The sequence below is a fragment of the Leptopilina heterotoma genome, unplaced genomic scaffold (genome assembly GCF_015476425.1).
Source record: "Leptopilina heterotoma isolate Lh14 unplaced genomic scaffold, ASM1547642v1 Lhet_10, whole genome shotgun sequence".
In the NCBI taxonomy this organism is placed as follows: domain Eukaryota; kingdom Metazoa; phylum Arthropoda; class Insecta; order Hymenoptera; family Figitidae; genus Leptopilina; species Leptopilina heterotoma.
In genome coordinates this window covers 15,563-33,767 of record NW_025110813.1, presented here as the reverse complement: position 1 = coordinate 33,767, position 18,205 = coordinate 15,563, and the positions used below count along the sequence as shown (strand labels likewise).

Below are 18,205 nucleotides of genomic sequence, written 5' to 3'. Positions count from 1 at the left end.
GAGGAACGCAGTTTTCGTGCGAAAACATATTTAATAGATCGATAATTTTATTGCGATTGAAAAAAATAAATGTCATTTTAAAACAAAACATAAATGAGACAAGAGAGCAACTTATATTTTCAGAATTGTCAGCGACTTTATCGACATTTTGAATAGCAACAATAGTGAAGCCAGTAGTGAGACAATAAATGTTAATTAAGGCAAATATATTAATAATATTGAAGAGAATAATGGATAATTTTTTATTAAAAAATACAGGTCTCCAAAGACCTAAAAATTCTAATACTTGAAATGTTATTCTTGTCGCTCTCATGATCTTGAGGGAATTTATAAACTGCGTTAAAAGGGTGAAATAAAACAAAGGTGCTTTTTCTATATGCACATATTCTTCTTGGAAAGTATAAATGACAATGTTAATATTTAATATGTCGATTTTCAAAACTTTTAGCAGTATTATAGTTGATAATGAAAAATAATAAAGCTGTATTGCAGTATTGCTGTAAAATTGATAGAAATTCTGTAAAATTTTATCTAAAATGTACATATTTTAGAGATAAATAGAAGGGAAATTGTTGAAAAATAAAATACAAGGTAATAACATTGTAAGGAAGGGGTTTGCTCATAGAATTCGTTCACATTGATGATCGCAGTGTTTCTTTAGATAGCAGGAGATTCACTTCGTTTTATGTAAAGACAGGGAGAATTTCTCTCTCAATATTATAAGAAGAAGAAGAAATAATAAATTCGGTAAATTTTTATTGATATTTTTTTATACATTTAGATGAAACAATTTTTTTGGCAAAATATTTAATTTTGGCAATTTTTCATTGATTTTCTTAAAAATATAGTTTTAATAAAATTGAGAAAAAGGTTAATTAAATTTTCCAAAATAGTTTAGCATTTTATTTTGAATTGAAGTTACGAGAAAAAATTATAGATCTTTGCATTACATATATTTTACCGAAATATTTAAGCACTGAATATTTTTAATTTGATTTCATTTATAAAAATAAATTTTATAATTAGAATTTTTAAATTAAATTATTTGAAAAAGTAATTAAAATTATTAATTATAATTATCATAATTGAAATTATTAATAATAACTAATAAAGAAGCATGATTGTTCCTGAAATCTTGCATGACATAATAGCTATTTGATATAAAACCATTTAACATGAAATGCACTGATATGAACATAAAAATCATTTGATATAAATTACATAAGACATTAAAATAAGTAGAATTAAAATTATATTGACTCATAAATACCATTTGAGATCAAATTAATTTAATAAAAATTTTATTTAACGTTAAAATTCATTCTTCATAAATTTCATTTAACATAAGACTCATTTGAGATTAAATTAATTTGTCATAAATTTCATTTGACTTAAATTTAATTTGGTATAAAACTCATTTGACATAAAGTAACTGAACATAATTCTCATTTACATAAAATTTATTTGACATGAAGTAATAACAAATCAAATTTATGTCAAATGAAACTTATGCCAATTGATTTTTAAGTTAAATGAAATTTACGTCTAGTGATTGTTACGTCAAATAGGAATTATGCTAAAAGAATTTTATGTCAATTGCGACTTTCATGTCCAATGAAATTTATGCCAAATGGATTTTATATCAAATGAACTTTAAATGGTTTTATGTCAAATGACTATTATGCCAAATAATATTTTGAGAATGTTCATGTGTCTCTTATTGATATAATTTAAATCTTTAGTTATAATTATTATAATTAAAACTATTAATTCTAATTCATCTAATTGAAATGATTCATTATAATTCAAAAACAATGATAAAATTAAAAAATAAATTGATTTGAATTATTAAAATATAAAAAATGTCATTAATAAATAATTTTACTGAAATAATTAGTGCTACATAGTTACCTGCATAATTTTCCATCTTGAGGAAAATATTTTTTCTGAACTTCCAATATTGTTTAAAGTATTAAAAATATTTGAAGGATTAATTTTTGAAATGAAAAGTGATATATAAATTTTATTAAATAATTATAATGAATCAATTTTAATAAAAAAATGTTTAAAGGTTCATTTTAAATTTAATTGCTTTCTGAATTTTTTGAAAGTATTAAAAATTGTAAAGATTAATATTTAAATATTAAAATTGAGACTTCTTAAAATTTATAAAAATTTTGTACTGCTTCACTGATGTGTCCGTCCATGAAATTCAGTAACCCCTTCCTTTTTATTTCACATATTTTTTTATTATCTTTATTAAATTATTATTATTAATTATTAATATTAACTTTTATTTTCTTGTTTAATAAGTTTTTTTTTATTATTTTTGTAAAATTATTATTAATAACTTTAAAGACCAAGAAGGTATAAAATTGCTATTTTTTTATTCTGCGCATTTCTATACTTAAAATACTTTTTAATTATTGTAAAAACTTTATATATATTTTTTTAATTCCATAAAAAAAATTGTTTTATTAAATTTAATAAGTACCAATGCTATCACTATTATTTAAATTAAATTATTCTTTTGTGAGTCACATTTAAAAGTTAGTATCTATTCAATTATAATTGATTTCTTTTAAATATGAATTAAGTAGTTTATCGAAATTAATATGATAATCACCGAAAGCAATAAAAAATGTTTTTGTGTAAAATATTTTATTGAGATAAAAATTAAATAAATTTCTAGAAAATAAAGTTCACTTAAAATGTTTTATTTAATTATAATTACTATTTACAAATATCCACAATATTTACAAATAAATACATTTGGTGAAGTCTAAAACCCCACGGTCGTTTAGTAGGAACTCTTGTACAGTCTGTTTCGTTACATTTTGAGCAAGTTTGTACAATTGTTTTTTTCTGTTATATAAATTAGCAAAATAGAAATTTATCTGATAAAATCTGTAAAGTAATTTTTGATTTTTAAAAATTGGAAGTACAAACACGAATTAACAATTTTTGTTGCAGGTTATTTTCGAATTTTATTTTAAGGAAAATGGAAATTTCTTTGTGTAAACTGGTAGGAAACTGAATTGAATTGACATGAAATTTAATATCAAATGTTCGTATATTTCATTGGTTTCGTCTATTTTTCTAACTGGCCACAGTTTTTTTTTTATTTACTTCTTTATTTCTCACAGTAGTCTTCGTTCTCTTCAAATCCGACATGAAGCTTTTCAAACTCCTAAGAAGACAATCGGGAGTTTTTTTTTCATTCCCCCCGATCCTTGTCTTCTTTCAGTCTTTAACTCAAAAATCCTCCACTTATATTCAACCTCATCGCTGAGGAAGTGGATCCCTGAGATTTTTTTTTCTATTCTTTTTGGTCGACATTTTTATCGACCCAAAAGCATTTTTTTTATGGAAAAAAAAATGAACTTGAGTCCCCAAGCCGCCTTTGAATGAAAACTCATACTACCTCCTCCTCTGTCTCAATGTACTTTCTATTTCTCGTTAACAATTTGATTAATCCGAATACAGTGATAAAAATGAGCATAGACATGCTCGCAGCGATGATCCCCCATGCGTAAATATTTTTGAAGTTTTTTTTTATTCTGTGAACTTGCACAAATGATGAGGCACTTGTGTCAACTTCAATGGGAAAACTGCCAGGTCCATCTTTCGATGCAATTCGTACACGATAACGTGTTCCGGGAAGAAGTGTTATTTGTGCATAATTCGAATCAGCCTCTTGATTTCCGGTTAGACCACCAGCTTCCGGTTCCCAAGCAACGACCCACGATTCCTTCTTCTCCTCACGCTCCTTATTGAATAAACTATAACTCGTCGATGGTCTCACATGATCACCAAAAATAATGTCCTCATCATTCTTCTTTTTAAAGAAGAAATCTCTGAATAATGCCTCAGTTGGTCCCTCCTCCTCTGAATTTCTCTCATTAAGAACGCTGTGTCCGTATTTTTCCAAATAAAATTGTCTTATTTTATCATTAAATTCCTTTTGCTCGAGAACATAATTTTTACGTATTTGCGCATCGACGTTGCGCCACGAAATTGTCGCTTCATAAAGTGAACCTGATTTCAGGGATTCAAGCGTTGGTATCCACTCGTCATAGCTAAAGTGCCTCACTCCATCTCCCGAGACGACAATAAGCCACATACTTGGCTTTAGACGAGCTACAAAGGATCCTGGGAAATAACCGGATTCTATCCATTCGTTGTTAACTTTCCTCAAGAGAATTGCTATGTCGTATTTTTTTAATGAAGCTGGAGGCCTCTCTGGCGCTGGTAATGTTGATGGAAGATATTCTTCTATCACTCGTGTCTTCCTGTAGTTGCAAATTGTTCCGCATGATGGGCACTGTAACAGAAAGAGAGGAAAAAAATTAATAAATGAATAAGAGAAAATTAAATCACTTTGTGTTTCATGATTGAAGAAAATTACCAAGCATTACAAAATTAGTTAAAACTTCTCTTCCTTAACGGAAATTATCTTCTCTTTCGTAAGAAGCAACGATAAATTACAGGGAAAATGATTCTAATGGTATACAAGATTTAGAAAAAAAGGGTAAAAAAAAGTAAAAAAAAAAGTATTCCTGAAAGAGTTATTCAAGTAAAACTAGAGAAACAAAAGGAAAACTAAAAAAGTACTAGAAAAAATTATCTTTTTTTTTTGCCTATTAGTATCTATATACCGATGGTCATCATCTTCTAATGACTTTTTCTAACAGTAATATTTCTAAAAATTTTGAGTCATCTTTTAAAAAAAAGTTTAAAAAAAACCACAAGAAAGTCAAATCGTACTTTATTACCCTCTTTCAAAAGAAACATTTCCTAACTAGATTCTTTAAAAGTAGAAAGAGTTTTTTTTCGAGAAAATATTTATCATATCAAATCACATTATTTACAGGTGGCCCATTCTTAAAATGATTTTACACGTAACAATAAATACTGGAAGCTTTTATAGGTGCTTATCGTATATATTGGAAAACGGTCGTGTGCATAATATATATAAATTCTGTTGATTTTGTTAAAAGGCTCTCCCAAAGTGACTATTGAAGTCATTATGAAGAACTTTAATAAACATAAAATGAGTACATATAACAGACCAATGAAGATAGTCTTTGGAAAAAGGGACAAAAAAAGAAAATAAAAATTGTCAGGATAATTTTAGGTATGGTCATTCTTGGATTAGGTATCACTGAAAGTGCACTTGGAGTGTGACTTTCCATTAATTAACGACCATCTTCAACTACCTTGAAATTGGAATGCCTTTGAGGAACCAGCACACAAAACTTATCTTCAAGAGTCGTGTTTCGCTCGTAATTTTTAAAGATAAGCTCTGTCTCTCTCTCTCTCATTCACTCACTTTTCTCTTTCACTTTTTTCTCCTTGAGTTGTGTATTTAAAAGAAAAGGGTTTTCTAAATTCGAAACGAAAATTATGACTGTATTTTGAAATTTTAAAAGTTCTCAAATTTCCCTTTATTTGAAGGAAAGGAATGGCCTTTCTAAGGTCAAGACGAAAATTAAGTAGGTACAGAATTTCTCAAGTTCTTTTTCCTTGGAGAAGAATTCAAGACAAGAAACTTTTTAACCTCCACGAGCTAGCAAAAATAATGCAGAGAAAAATGGATAATCAAACATTCTATGAAATGCAGACCTCGGATTGACTTTATGGCGCAAAAAAGTCGATTAAAGATTAATGAAACAAGCCGAAAAAGTCGTTTACTTCATTCAGTATTGTCACAAAAATTTAATTTTATATTTGCCTGATCTTTCACTAATTGAGGGGCCGGATGTATCAACTGCCTCTACGCTCGAACGTGTTGTCTGTCTCTTTTTTCGCAAGATAAGATGTCGGAAAAAGTATCTGAAATTCCGAAGTCAATGAAAAGCAAAAATAAAAATTGTTCTCAATAGAGCTTATATAAATACACATTTTTTATTAAGAAAATTTTGTTCTGTGACTTTTATTTTTCTTGATAAAAAATAAAAACTAAATTTTTCCACCGGATTAAAATAATTAAATTTTAATACTCAACTCGTGATATTTTGTTAACCAATGAAGCAAAATAGTTGTAACTTCACATACCTTCGTAGAAAACCTCGCTGATTCCAGCGAAATGATTAAAATAATAAAAAAGTATAATTTGTTAATAATTTTTAGCTGCAAAGTAAGTATTGTCGTGACACGTGTTTTAGAAACTTTGAACGAAAAAACATTGCGATGAAGTTTCGAATTTAAAAAATTTTTTTATTCTAACTTGTTAAGTAGTATTTGATAAAGTTTTTCTAAAAATATTGCTTTCTTTAACCGATAACTATACTTTCTACAACAGTTTGTTTAAAAAGACGTCAGCGCGCTACGAGATGTTTCGCAGCGCAGCACTCGCAAGTAAACGAATACATTGATTCCCAAGTTGTTTGTTTGGAACAGATTGAGACTATTTTAGTTTATTCATTTCTTTACTGAAAAGAAATACAATTTTTAGTAAAGTCACTGATAAATTTTTGCAATAGCAATTTAGTTAAAAACTATTAATTATTGTTAAAAAGTAACCAATAATAATTAGCCAAAACCGGCTAAAAATAGTTCAAATTTACTGACATGCAAATAATTAGTGTATAATTATTTTGACATAAATTTGATGTTAATTTAACTAATAAATGTTTATTAAGATTAGTAAAAATATTATTATTTTAATTTTTGACTGAATTTTTGCTATCAAAGTAATTATTTTTATATAATATTTAACTATGGATTATGACGATTCGTTTAGCTTTATATAACAGTAGCATCAGTTTATTTATTTTAACATGTATTGTAAGTAAATAACATGAGAAATATTTTTTAAAAAAATATTGCAGAATTATTCGCAAAATAAATTGTACAATAATTGTATATTGTATTGAATACTTGACGTTAAAACCTATTTTTATTTTATTTATATCTGTATTTTGGCAGATATTTTCATACAATAGATTTTTTTTGTTATCATATGCACTTTTCAAGAAAGTAACCCTTTTTTATATACCATTTTTCTCAAAGTTGTGATTTTTTTCACTCTTCGGAAAAATATGGTGTCCAGATGGATCGCGGCTGCCGCGACCGTTGACTGCAAAAAAAAAGGGTTCGGTAAAACCCAATACAATTTTCCCAGGATTTTGAGATTTTTTTATCACAATTGAGAAAATGTTTTGGCCATTTTGGTCAAAAACCGGATGTCAGTAGGAGTTTGTCTCCTGAAGACGAATCTTGTAAATACATTATTGCAATAGTTTTTAATGTGTGAAGATGAGTGACACAAATAAGTCTTGTGGGAGAAAAAGGCCAAAAAATGAAAGTACATGGAAACACAATGTTTGCAAAAAATTACGAAATGAGGTATGTTAAGTTATGTTTTAATTCAAATTTGCAATAAACTTTGATAATTGAATTTGATCGTTTAAATAAACAGAATTTTGGATATTTCTGTAAACTATAAAAATCTACGTGTTAAAGGAACGAAACATTTTTATGCATAAATGTACACAGCGTACCAAACGAGAATATAATTTTATTAAAATTAAAAGAAAAACGTCGTATTATCTTAAAGAACATTATTTTCTTATTAAAAATGTTTTATTTAAAAACTTGAAAAGGGTAAAAAACAAACCAAAGTTATGCATAATAATTCATTAGTTAGCGTCGTAAATGTTACAAAAATAAATGTAAATTAAATTACTCATTGTTTAGTTGTTACGTAACGTAAAAGTATTAAAATTGCCATAGACTAATATACGGTATAAGTAATCCAGTTACATTCTATGTATTACAATATTTTTATAACTCGAAATGTAAAATGTGTATTAAAAAATTTTTAGATTTATTTCAAATGTTTTGAAAATAATTATTATTTATATTATAAACCCTTTTTTCTCCTGTCAAAAACAATTATATAGACTTATATCAATGGAGTTGTCGTTTACTTGCGAGTGCTGCGCTGCGAAACATCTCGTAGCGCGCTGACGTCTTTTTAAACAAACTGTTGTAGAAAGTATAGTTATCGGTTAAAGAAAGCAATATTTTCAGAAAAACTTTATCAAATACTACTTAACAAGTTAGAATAAAAAAATTTTTTAAATTCGAAACTTCATCGCAATGTTTTTTCGTTCAAAGTTTCTAAAACACGTGTCACGACAATACTTACTTTGCAGCTAAAAATTATTAACAAATTATACTTTTTTATTATTTTAATCATTTCGCTGGAATCAGCGAGGTTTTCTACGAAGGTATGTGAAGTTACAACTATTTTGCTTCATTGGTTAACAAAATATCACGAGTTGAGTATTAAAATTTAATTATTTTAATCCGGTGGAAAAATTTAGTTTTTATTTTTTATCAAGAAAAATAAAAGTCACAGAACAAAATTTTCTTAATAAAAAATGTGTATTTATATAAGCTCTATTGAGAACAATTTTTATTTTTGCTTTTCATTGACTTCGGAATTTCAGATACTTTTTCCGACATCTTATCTTGCGAAAAAAGAGACAGACAACACGTTCGAGCGTAGAGGCAGTTGATACATCCGGCCCCTCAATTTCTAAAATCAATTAATCAAAATTAAATAATTTTGTTAAATAAAAATGGGTATTTAAATTGTTGTTTATTTTTCCTCAAGGAATTAAAATTCTTAATTTAAATCCAATTTAGTACAAAATTTTGAATTGAATTGAAAAAAATAATTCAATTTTTAAAAATAATTTTATTAACCAATTCTTCTGAAGAATTTTAATTGCAAACATGAAAATACATGATTTTTACAAAATAGAATAGAGTTTCATAACAGATTTTTTGAACAATTCGAAAAACTAATGAATTTTTTAAAGAATCTTAATTAAAAATTTGGAAAATAATTGTTTTCTTCAAAATTTGAGGAATAATTCTAAAAAAAACTCAATTTTTTTAACAAATTTTAATGCAATTATTATTTATAAAAATTGGAATTTTCGAAAATGTATAGTTTAATGAAATACTTAGAAAATCAACTGTTTTTAATTATTTTCATAAAATTTTACTGAATTTCAATTGTTAAAAAACTTTTCAATTAACCACTTCAAAAGTTTAATTATCTTAAAAAAATTAATCAAAAATAAATTTTGAAATATTTGACTACAGTTATTTTTTTATACACTATAAAAATAAAAATAATTTGCATTTTATACAAAAAAAATTGAATTTTGTTGCAATCCTATTTGAAAAAACAGTCGAAAAGTTCGCATTTTTTGAAAATAAGTCGAAAAAAATCGTCTTTTCTAAAAATATGTAGTGGAAAAAAATTCAAACTATCCGAGGCTTGAGAATGAATAATATATCCTACAAAAGAGTAAAAATCGAGTGTTTACCTTTTTTCGAAAATGTTGATGGAAGAAAAAGAGAAGAAAGAAAATTTTCTCCTCTCAAATATTTAAATATGATGACTATCGAGAATTGTAAAATTTCACTCCTACCAAATATTACAACATTTGGCAGTCGAGTAAAAATGACTGGATGAAAAAAATACGTAAAAAGAATATTTTCTTTTTCCAACTCCTAAAAAAAAGAAGACTTTGCTCGACCTTCCGTGAAAAATCGGCAGGTAGTCGATTCTAAGCATTTCCCGTTCGAAAAGTTCATTGGACGAGAGAATTCGTTTTTTTCTCTTTCTCTCTCTCATCTTTTGCTCTGCATTTTTTTTTTCTTTCTCCTTCGAAATTGGAAGGTCCGAAGGGTACGCTTTATGCGTCACGGTTTCGGTATAGGACGGATCATTGCTTTCAACGGTCCTTTTTTTTCTCTTCCTTACGTGAAGTTTTTTGAAAGTTTCAAGTCTCTCTCTCTCTCTCTCTCTCTCTCATACACGTTTGAAAATTGGTAAGAAATTTTTCTCCCGCTCGGTCGATTTCAGAATAGAAAAGGACCTTCTCTTCGTTTTTTTCCTTTGAGGATAACAAGAACTGACAGCAAGATTACCCGCTTTCCGAGCGATCGCCCGTTTAAAAAAGGGTCAGAAATCCGAGATCTAATACACGTAACTTGGACTAGATCGGATTGCACCTGAGTCTAGGATTTTAAATGTTATACTTTCCTTTTACAAGGGGCTTTGTGTCATCAAAATCTCCCCCCAACCCCCTCCTACCTTTACCTACATATGATTTTTTATGCTCGAATTCTTAAAACTTTGATATTTCTCTCAGGGGACATAAAATTGATCCCTTTATAAGGTCGTTCTTTGAAAAATTGAATTAAAATATATGGAAATAATCGGTTTATTATCAAGAAAATAGTGGAGAGAAAAAATTTTCCCACAGTTGAAAAGGGAAATTTTTATTACTGAAAATAAAATTCGTGTCACTAAACTTTTGAACACTCAAATGAACATCATTGTTATTTTTGTTATACTAACTCTATACTTTACTAAAAAAAATGTTGTATATTTTAAACAATTAACAATCGTTGATTTTACATTATTTTTCAAATTCTCAATAATATTTCAACACAAATTATTGTTTCCTATTTAATGGTAAAGAATTTACCAAGGAAAATTTTGTGGAATTTATCCGTGAAAAAGAACATAAAAATTGTAAATGTTAAAAGCAAAAAATAAAATCGATTATTATTATTCATTGTAATGTTTCTTTTTGATGAATAAGGGTTGTTGTAAAAAGTGACGATCCCTTTTGTAGTTTACAAAAATTTGTTTCACACGATCCATCTTTTATGTAATTCTTTTACAACCCTGAAGTTAACAATTTTTATGTTGACCTTCGAAAAAAGGAACCAATTACTTAATTTTAACAAAAGAAAAAAAAACCAGTTTTTCATCGCATTTCTTCGAATTTACTGTGAAATCCCTCTCTCACTCTCTGTCGAAATACGGAAAAGTTCGTCTATGAAATTTTTGATTTCACAGCTAATAACTACAGCTAATGGCAAGAGGGGCAATAAATTTTACTCGAATCAAGGTGAACGAAAATTTTGAAAGAAAAGGAAGAGAATTATAGATAAACTGAATACAATAGCTATGGAATTTAATTAATTTATTGTTATAAATTAATTGAGTTTGGAAATAAAATTTTTGAGCTAAAAATTATATAATAGAAAAGTAGTGAATTTTTTAAAAATAAATTAAAGTGGTTTTTTTATTATTAACTCCAGAAATTGTTTATTAAAAAAATGAACTTAATAGCAATAAATAAGACGAAAATTTAATAACAATAAAGGGCTTTTTTTCAAAGCTCGTATACATGTAAATAAATAAATTGCATAACAATTAAAAGAATAACAACAAATTTAGTAACAATTTAGTAAATTGAATAGCAACAAATTGAGTAATAATAAATTGAGTAACAAAAATTGAATAACAATTAATTAAGTGACAATAAATTGAATAGCAATAAATGATTTCTTTATTTATAAAATAAACCCATTTGTATGTAAATAAATAGAATAGCAATAAATCAAATAACGATAAATTGAGTAATAATAAGTTAAATAACAATTAATTGAGTAACAATAAATTGTATATAGCCATAAATTTAATTACAATAAATTGAATAGCAAAAAATTTAGTTACAATAAATTGAATAGCAATAAATATTGTAAAACTGATTTTAATGAAAATAATTCAATAAAAATCGATATTTAAGAGAAATAATTAATTTTTGGTGAAAAAACGAAGATACTTACAGTTGAGGAGATCGCGTCGTTTTCGCAAAGGTCTTTATAGGTCTGCCACTGATATTCCAGGCCCTCGCAGTGATTCCAGCACTGTAAGCAAAAGAGATAAAACAAGAATTAGACAAGGAAGAAAAATATTCGCAAAGAGTTGGAAAAAAAGAGAAAAAGAGACTTTTGGCGAGGAGCAAGACGACGGTGAATAAAAACCATTTACTCGTCGGTTGAATCGGCCGATTTAAGGCTCGCAGACATCGAGAGTGAGAGTGAGAGGGACTGATGAGAGAGGAAGGGGTGAAAGGGAATGAACCGGGACTCGAATTAGCTTCCAACCTGTTCCAGGCATAACAGGCACTGTCTCTCTTTCTCTCTCTCTCTTTCTCTCACTCTTTTTCTCTCTCGTAGTTGTTTTCATATTTATTGGGGTACTCCAGGCCAGGACCCTGTTCCATGATTTCTTTTTCTTTCATTTTTTTTTCATCTTTTTAACTCTCCACTCTCTCAGTCGCAGCTTCGTAGAAACACTGCGAAGCTAGCGTTAATGACGTTTCTCAAAACGTATCGAGCAACCTTTCGTGGATCAAATTTGGAGTCGCCCTAGGCGAATCGGCTTCTTTTTTTATTCTTTTCCTTCTTTCTTTTTTAATTTAATGTGGGTCTAAAACCTAAGGAACGAATAATTCCTCTAATGGCGTCTAATGTATTTTTTTTCATGCCTTTCTTATGAAAAAAAAAAAAAAAATGTTTTTTTGTTTCTTATAACATTGATCATTCCGGAAGATGTCTTCCACGATTACCTTAATTGAAACCTTGTGGCAATATATAAATTGTATGATTATTATTACTTTCGAAAAGAAAAGAAAAAGCCGTTTCGTAATTTCGATGCTGTACAATTTTTGTTACAGAATAACAAGAAAAGGAGAATTGTACCCGAAAGTTTAAATGTTTTAAAGGCAAAAAAAAGAGAGAATAGAGGGGGGCAGCTGCCTTTTCGGAATGCGAGAACAATCACGAACGGTTTATTTTTTCGAGAGCAACTTCGAAAGGCTTTTTATTTTTGTGGAAAAAAAGAAGGAAAAAGAGAGTATAACCCTTCGAATTTACCATTACAATTTATTTCGGGTTGTAACCCGAACCGAGTGTGTCGCGAACACGTATAGTGCAGGTCATCGATTTCATGGATTGGGGAAACTCGATTTACGAGCTGCGATATTTCTTATCGATGGGGGCGTCGACGTTCTTCTCGATAAACATCAGATTAACGACATTTCCCCTTTTGCATCCATAGGGAATAATAATAATTGTCAGTAAGGGTCCATTTTCTCTCTTTATCTCCTTTTTTTCTTTTTAAAAATTGCCCCCTGAATTTGGCTCCGAAAAGTATTTTTTTCGAAATCGAAAAAGTCCCAGGAGATTAGTGTCGAAAACAGAGTTTTACAAGAGAGGGTAAAAGAATAGAAAAAGGCAAACATTTCTATTCTTCTTTCTCTCTTTTAAATGTTAAGATATGATTTAAAAATTCTGCATAAACCAAAAAAACCAAATTACAGAATGAAGGCAATATTCACTGATAGCGCCAAATTGATAACCTGGTGGCAAGTATCGTAAACGAAAAAAAATATTCCCCTTTGACAGGACGATTATTAATGAAGCGAAATTTACATTTCCATATAGAGCGCAGAAGTGATAATTACGTCTGATCGTTTGGAACCTAATTAGGAATGCGAAACGAAATAAAAAAGGGGGGCATTTAGTAGAGAGGAAGAGAGAGAAAGAAAAAAACCAGATCAGTCGAAACACTAAAACGATTTACTTTGGAATGTCGTGGATGATGAGCATCATTATCAGAAGAAGGTCTGCGCGCGTGTTTCGATTTGAGATAGACTTTATTAACTCCCTTTTCAAAAAGTATGACTTCAACGTATCCTAAAGGGGGCATGGTTTTTGGACCCTTAAAAGAGAGACGAGAATAAATTTGAATAGATCATCTCCACAATATACATATATTGTACCTCCCAATGTGTCCGCTTGTTTCATGATGATGGTCCTTATTCCCCTCTCTCTCCCTCGAATAAGGACCATTACAAGCAGAGAAAGAAAGTGAGAGAGAGGAAATAGAGAGAGCAAGAGAGAGTATATACATGTGGATAAACATGATACTCATGTGTTAGTCAAATCGATTTCCCAGAATTAATGGACACCCCGGTATATATCTACGCGCCAAATGAGCAACGCCCTCACATGTAAGCCTCTCGCATCCATTGTGTGGATTAATCGTGATTCCCCATCTGTCCGTCTGAATCTGTTTCTCTCTTGCGGAGTTGAACGCGCGTCTCCTTCCCAAAGGAGGGGGACCACCATGATTTTCCACGGCGCCCCATAAAATCCGAGGGAAAAAAAAAGAAGAAGAGAAGATTTATCGCCAATGATACATCCCCTAGACGATTTTTTGAAAAGATCGGTTATCTTTTTCTTTTTTTCTGACAGTTAGATGTGCCCTCTTTACTTTATATTTGAGGATCATGCAGTTCCCTTGCTCTAATGGCGGTCTCAATACCACTTGAGAGTCTATTGAACACGAAAGAGAAAGACAGAGAAAAAGAGAGCAAGAAAAAAAGGAAAAAGAGAGAGAAAACGAAAGAAAAAAGAGCGAGAAAGAAAGTCGAGGAAGAAGAAAATCTTTCGTAGAAGTTACTCGGAAACTTTGTCCTTTAAGAAGCCCCCGAGAGAATATTGTGTCTGAAAAGTTGGCCAAAGATGGAGAATAAAGAGATGTGTATATGTACAACAAGAAGTTTCGGAATATTGATGGTTTTGTCAAATATACTCGTTTAAGGAAGAATGACAAGTTTGTAAATTATTTCTTTTTCAGTTTGGACACACTGTAAAAAATGAACTTTTGTAGGATTAAAAAAAGGTATGCTTTTCGGAATTTTAGTGATTCAATATAAAGAAACTGGTGTGGAAAGAATTCCATCAACTTCCGCAGATTGATTTTTTGTGGGAACTAGTTTTTCTATTTTACATTCAGAAAGAAAATTTATTTGAAGCAACAAAATTTTGGTTGAATCAATTACTTTTGCTATGCATTTACTAACACTGTAAACTTACTGCAACTTACAAAATTTGTAAAACTATTGCTGAAACTGAATTCTAAAAATTTGCTTTAGATAATAATTCGAATGCAAAATGTATTAAATTGTACTAACTGTTTATTTAAATCAAACAAATATTAAATAATAATATGTAATATTATTTTAAGTTATTTATTAATAATAGATTATGTTAAATAAAGTTTCTTGAACCTAAAATTAATGTTTATATAACAAAATAGTTTTTGATTCAAACATAATTTCTCTCTGAGTAGAATAGCTAAAATTCAATAAAAGAATGATGCAACCAAAACAAACTCAATTACAGTAACAGAAGATCAAAGGATTTTGATTGAATAACAAATAAAAAACAATAACTGCAGGTACAACAAGCAGAAGATCAAAATCTGCAAGTAGTAATCTGTTACTACTAATTTATAATCCATTATAGAAAAAACTAAAACATAAACCTGATTTTTACTTGTTTTGAACAATTTGATGATTTTAAAAATCCAAATTCAAACGATTTTAACTGATTTTATTGCTTTTAGACACAAACGATTTCAGATGTTTTTGATGATTTCAAAAGATTAAAGATGCTTCTGATTAATTTCAAGTTTATTGAAAATGATTTTGATTCTCTCAGGCTCAAACGATTTTAGACGATTTCAAAAAACAACGAATAATAAAATCAAGAAATTCAGGTTTAAAAGTAGAAAAGAATAAAAGAAAAATTATTCACCTCACGGCAAACATGTTCATCTGAACTTGAGAGTAATGAGCAATGAATAATTAATGAAGCAACAAGTACCCTTAGCATACAATCCGTTTTAAACATTAATTACTGCAAATAAATTCGAACAACAAAGATTTTATGTAAAATAATTCTTTGGTACTGCCTACAGTGAATATTGTACAAGTATTTTCAATAATTCAACAACGGAAATTGTTTGCAACCAAACCAAACATACGAAAACTGATTACAATTCGAAAAATAAGTCGTAAAATTAAAGTTAAGATAAAAGGATTCGGATGATTAAAATTTGTATAAACAAATTCAGATGATTACAATTCGGAAAAACAAAAATCGTAAAATTAAAGGTTAGGATAAAAAGAATCGGATTATTACAATTCGGAAAATTAAAATTAGGATAAAAAATACAAATTGGAATTCGGAGGACAAAATCCAAGAAATGAAAATCAAATTACCTCTCGGCAGAGATATTCATCCGAACTTGAGAGTACATCGCATGTACCATCCACACTGTATTGTCGAAGGCATTGAGATCTGCATTGCGCGATCCGTATGTATGGTCCAAGGTCGATACTCGCAGCCAAGGTCACACACAAACTCAATAGAATCAACTGAATCTCCATGGTCATTTTTGTTAAACACACACACACTTCTCTTCTCCTCAAATTAATTGTTTATCCAATATTCACTGGTAATGTAATCCAATAATGTAATGTTTCACCAAAAACACACAAACATTTAAGAGAAACCAACTTGTTCTTCTTATCCTCCAAGACACCAATGCTGGAGAACGAATGTGAAGATGTTTTGAAGAATAGTACACAGAGAGAGAGAGGGAGGAGAATGGAAGAAAACCTTGAAGTGAGTCGCATGTGCGCGCACGAAAAATTCGAAGCAAACTGTGACCCTTGAAGGTTAGCATCTCCTCTTATATAGACAAGCGCCCCACCGTTGAAATTTTACCCCTACCCTAAAAAATACTCGAACGCTCCATGGAGCATCCCTTGTAATTACCCATGGGCTCTGAAAATCGTCCCTCGGCATATGGTCGGCAACAAACACACAGGCGCACCATCTTATTTCGCACAAATTATTTTTCTGATGCGAATTGCCCGGGAATAAAGGAGACAAAATGAGCAGGAAGAGAGAAAAAAGAAAGAATCATTTTCTGATGAATGAAATGAGATGAAGCGAATAGAGTGATGTATGGAGAAAAAGAAAAGGGATGCGTGGAATATTTGAGGGTAACAGTAACAGTCTGTTTTATTCGCTTAGAAGTTTATAACGTTCGACAAATACAGAAAGACTCAATTTTGCCCGCATTTCAGCTTTAATAATCGTTATGGACATAAAATTCTTGGAAATTGAAAGGGGGGGATCTCTTGCGATTTATATTATTTGGTCCTGAAAATCCTGTAGAACTGACCAGATGGTCGGCTTTTGGAGATTATTACAGTTGCGCGGGAGTATGAGGGAATGAAAACAAACATTGTATTTTTGAGTGGATCATGCTATTTTGGGGACAAATTCTGCGTGACGTATGGGACAAATTAAAATGATTGTTTCCTTTTGAATTCGAAATATATTGTTATGGATAGCAGTAAAAATTAAATTTATTTTATTTTTATAACATTAACGAAATTAAAAATGCTATTAATTTATTTTAAGCAGCATCGCAGTAAAAAAGTTCAAGTAACAAAAAACCGAAAAAATACTAAGGCATTTTTCCGTTTTTTTATTACTTGTATTTTGTGTAATTTTTAATCTAATAGGTTACAGAATAAAATTTTTTAATGAAGTTAGTTAGTTATTTTAGTTAGTGGAGAAATTTGTAGCAAAAAAGTTGGTTAATAAAAGTTCCTTCTAAAAATTATTGTCTTTTTTCTTTACTGTATAACGAATATCGATGACAATGTATTTTTTTTAATAACAATTGTCTTTCTGGTATGGCAAAAAATTATAACGAATTTTGTAACGAATTTACAACAATCTTTTTTGGGTAACAAATCTCTATGAATTCTGTGATACACGAAGAACAATTTTTACCTACAACAGCAACAATAATAATACTTTAATCATTTATTAATAAATGTTACTGGAGAATTCTAGAACTGAATTTTTGTTGTATTTTGTTACATTATGTTATATTACATTTTCAGAGAAATAATTTTACTTCTCTCTAAACCTAAACTAATGAAAATTGAGACACTACTCTCTAAATCTGTTCTCTAAATTTGAATTAGTAAAAATGTTTACTAATTTGAATTGGTGACTGACATTTTGCTTTTCAATTATTAAATTTTACTAATGTATAGTAATTTTTACTAATTTATTAACAAAATTTATTAATTCAAAAATAAAAAGTCAGCCACTAATTCAAATTATTAAATATTTTCACTAATTCAGATTTAGAGAATGAACTAGTGAAAATGTCGTTTACTAATTTAAATTAATAAAATAAATAATAAAATAAAATAAATACAATAAAACTTTCGAAAAATATTTAAAACTTCTAAATGAAATATTAAAATTTTACTGAGAATTTGTGAAAATTTTCACTATTTTTTCGACTACTTTTCTCTTTAAATATTTAATAAATTGAGCCGAAATTTTGTACGAATGTCTAAAATACAATAAAGAAGGGCAGTGATGTGCAAAAGTTTTTATATTTTTAAAATTAATTATTACAAATTACTTT

General features: G+C 28.8%; 1 protein-coding gene across 1 annotated transcript; it reads right to left on the bottom strand.

Annotated features, from left to right (window-relative positions):
* Positions 1-2,696: 2,696 nt before the first annotated feature.
* Positions 2,697-16,395, bottom strand: LOC122498061. The gene is made up of 3 exons (XM_043605605.1): positions 15,963-16,395; positions 11,674-11,754; positions 2,697-4,324 (listed from the first exon to the last, which is right to left on the bottom strand). Exons 1-3 carry the CDS (start codon positions 16,134-16,136, stop codon positions 3,416-3,418), a joined length of 1,164 nt encoding a protein of 387 aa, XP_043461540.1. The 5' UTR covers positions 16,137-16,395; the 3' UTR covers positions 2,697-3,415.
* Between the last annotated feature and the right edge of the window lie 1,810 nt (positions 16,396-18,205).

What these genes read in the sequence shown, in the direction of transcription:
- LOC122498061 (XM_043605605.1), bottom strand. Translation starts at nt 16,136, where the DNA reads ATGACCATGGAGATTCAGTTGATTCTATTGAGTTTGTGTGTGACCTTG. An exon ending in ATGAATATCTCTGCCGAGAG is followed by an intron (nt 11,755 to 15,962) that starts GTAATTTGATTT and finishes TTTTGCTTACAG; the next exon opens with TGCTGGAATCACTGCGAGGG. An exon ending in ACGACGCGATCTCCTCAACT is followed by an intron (nt 4,325 to 11,673) that starts GTAAGTATCTTC and finishes TTTCTGTTACAG; the next exon opens with TGCCCATCATGCGGAACAAT.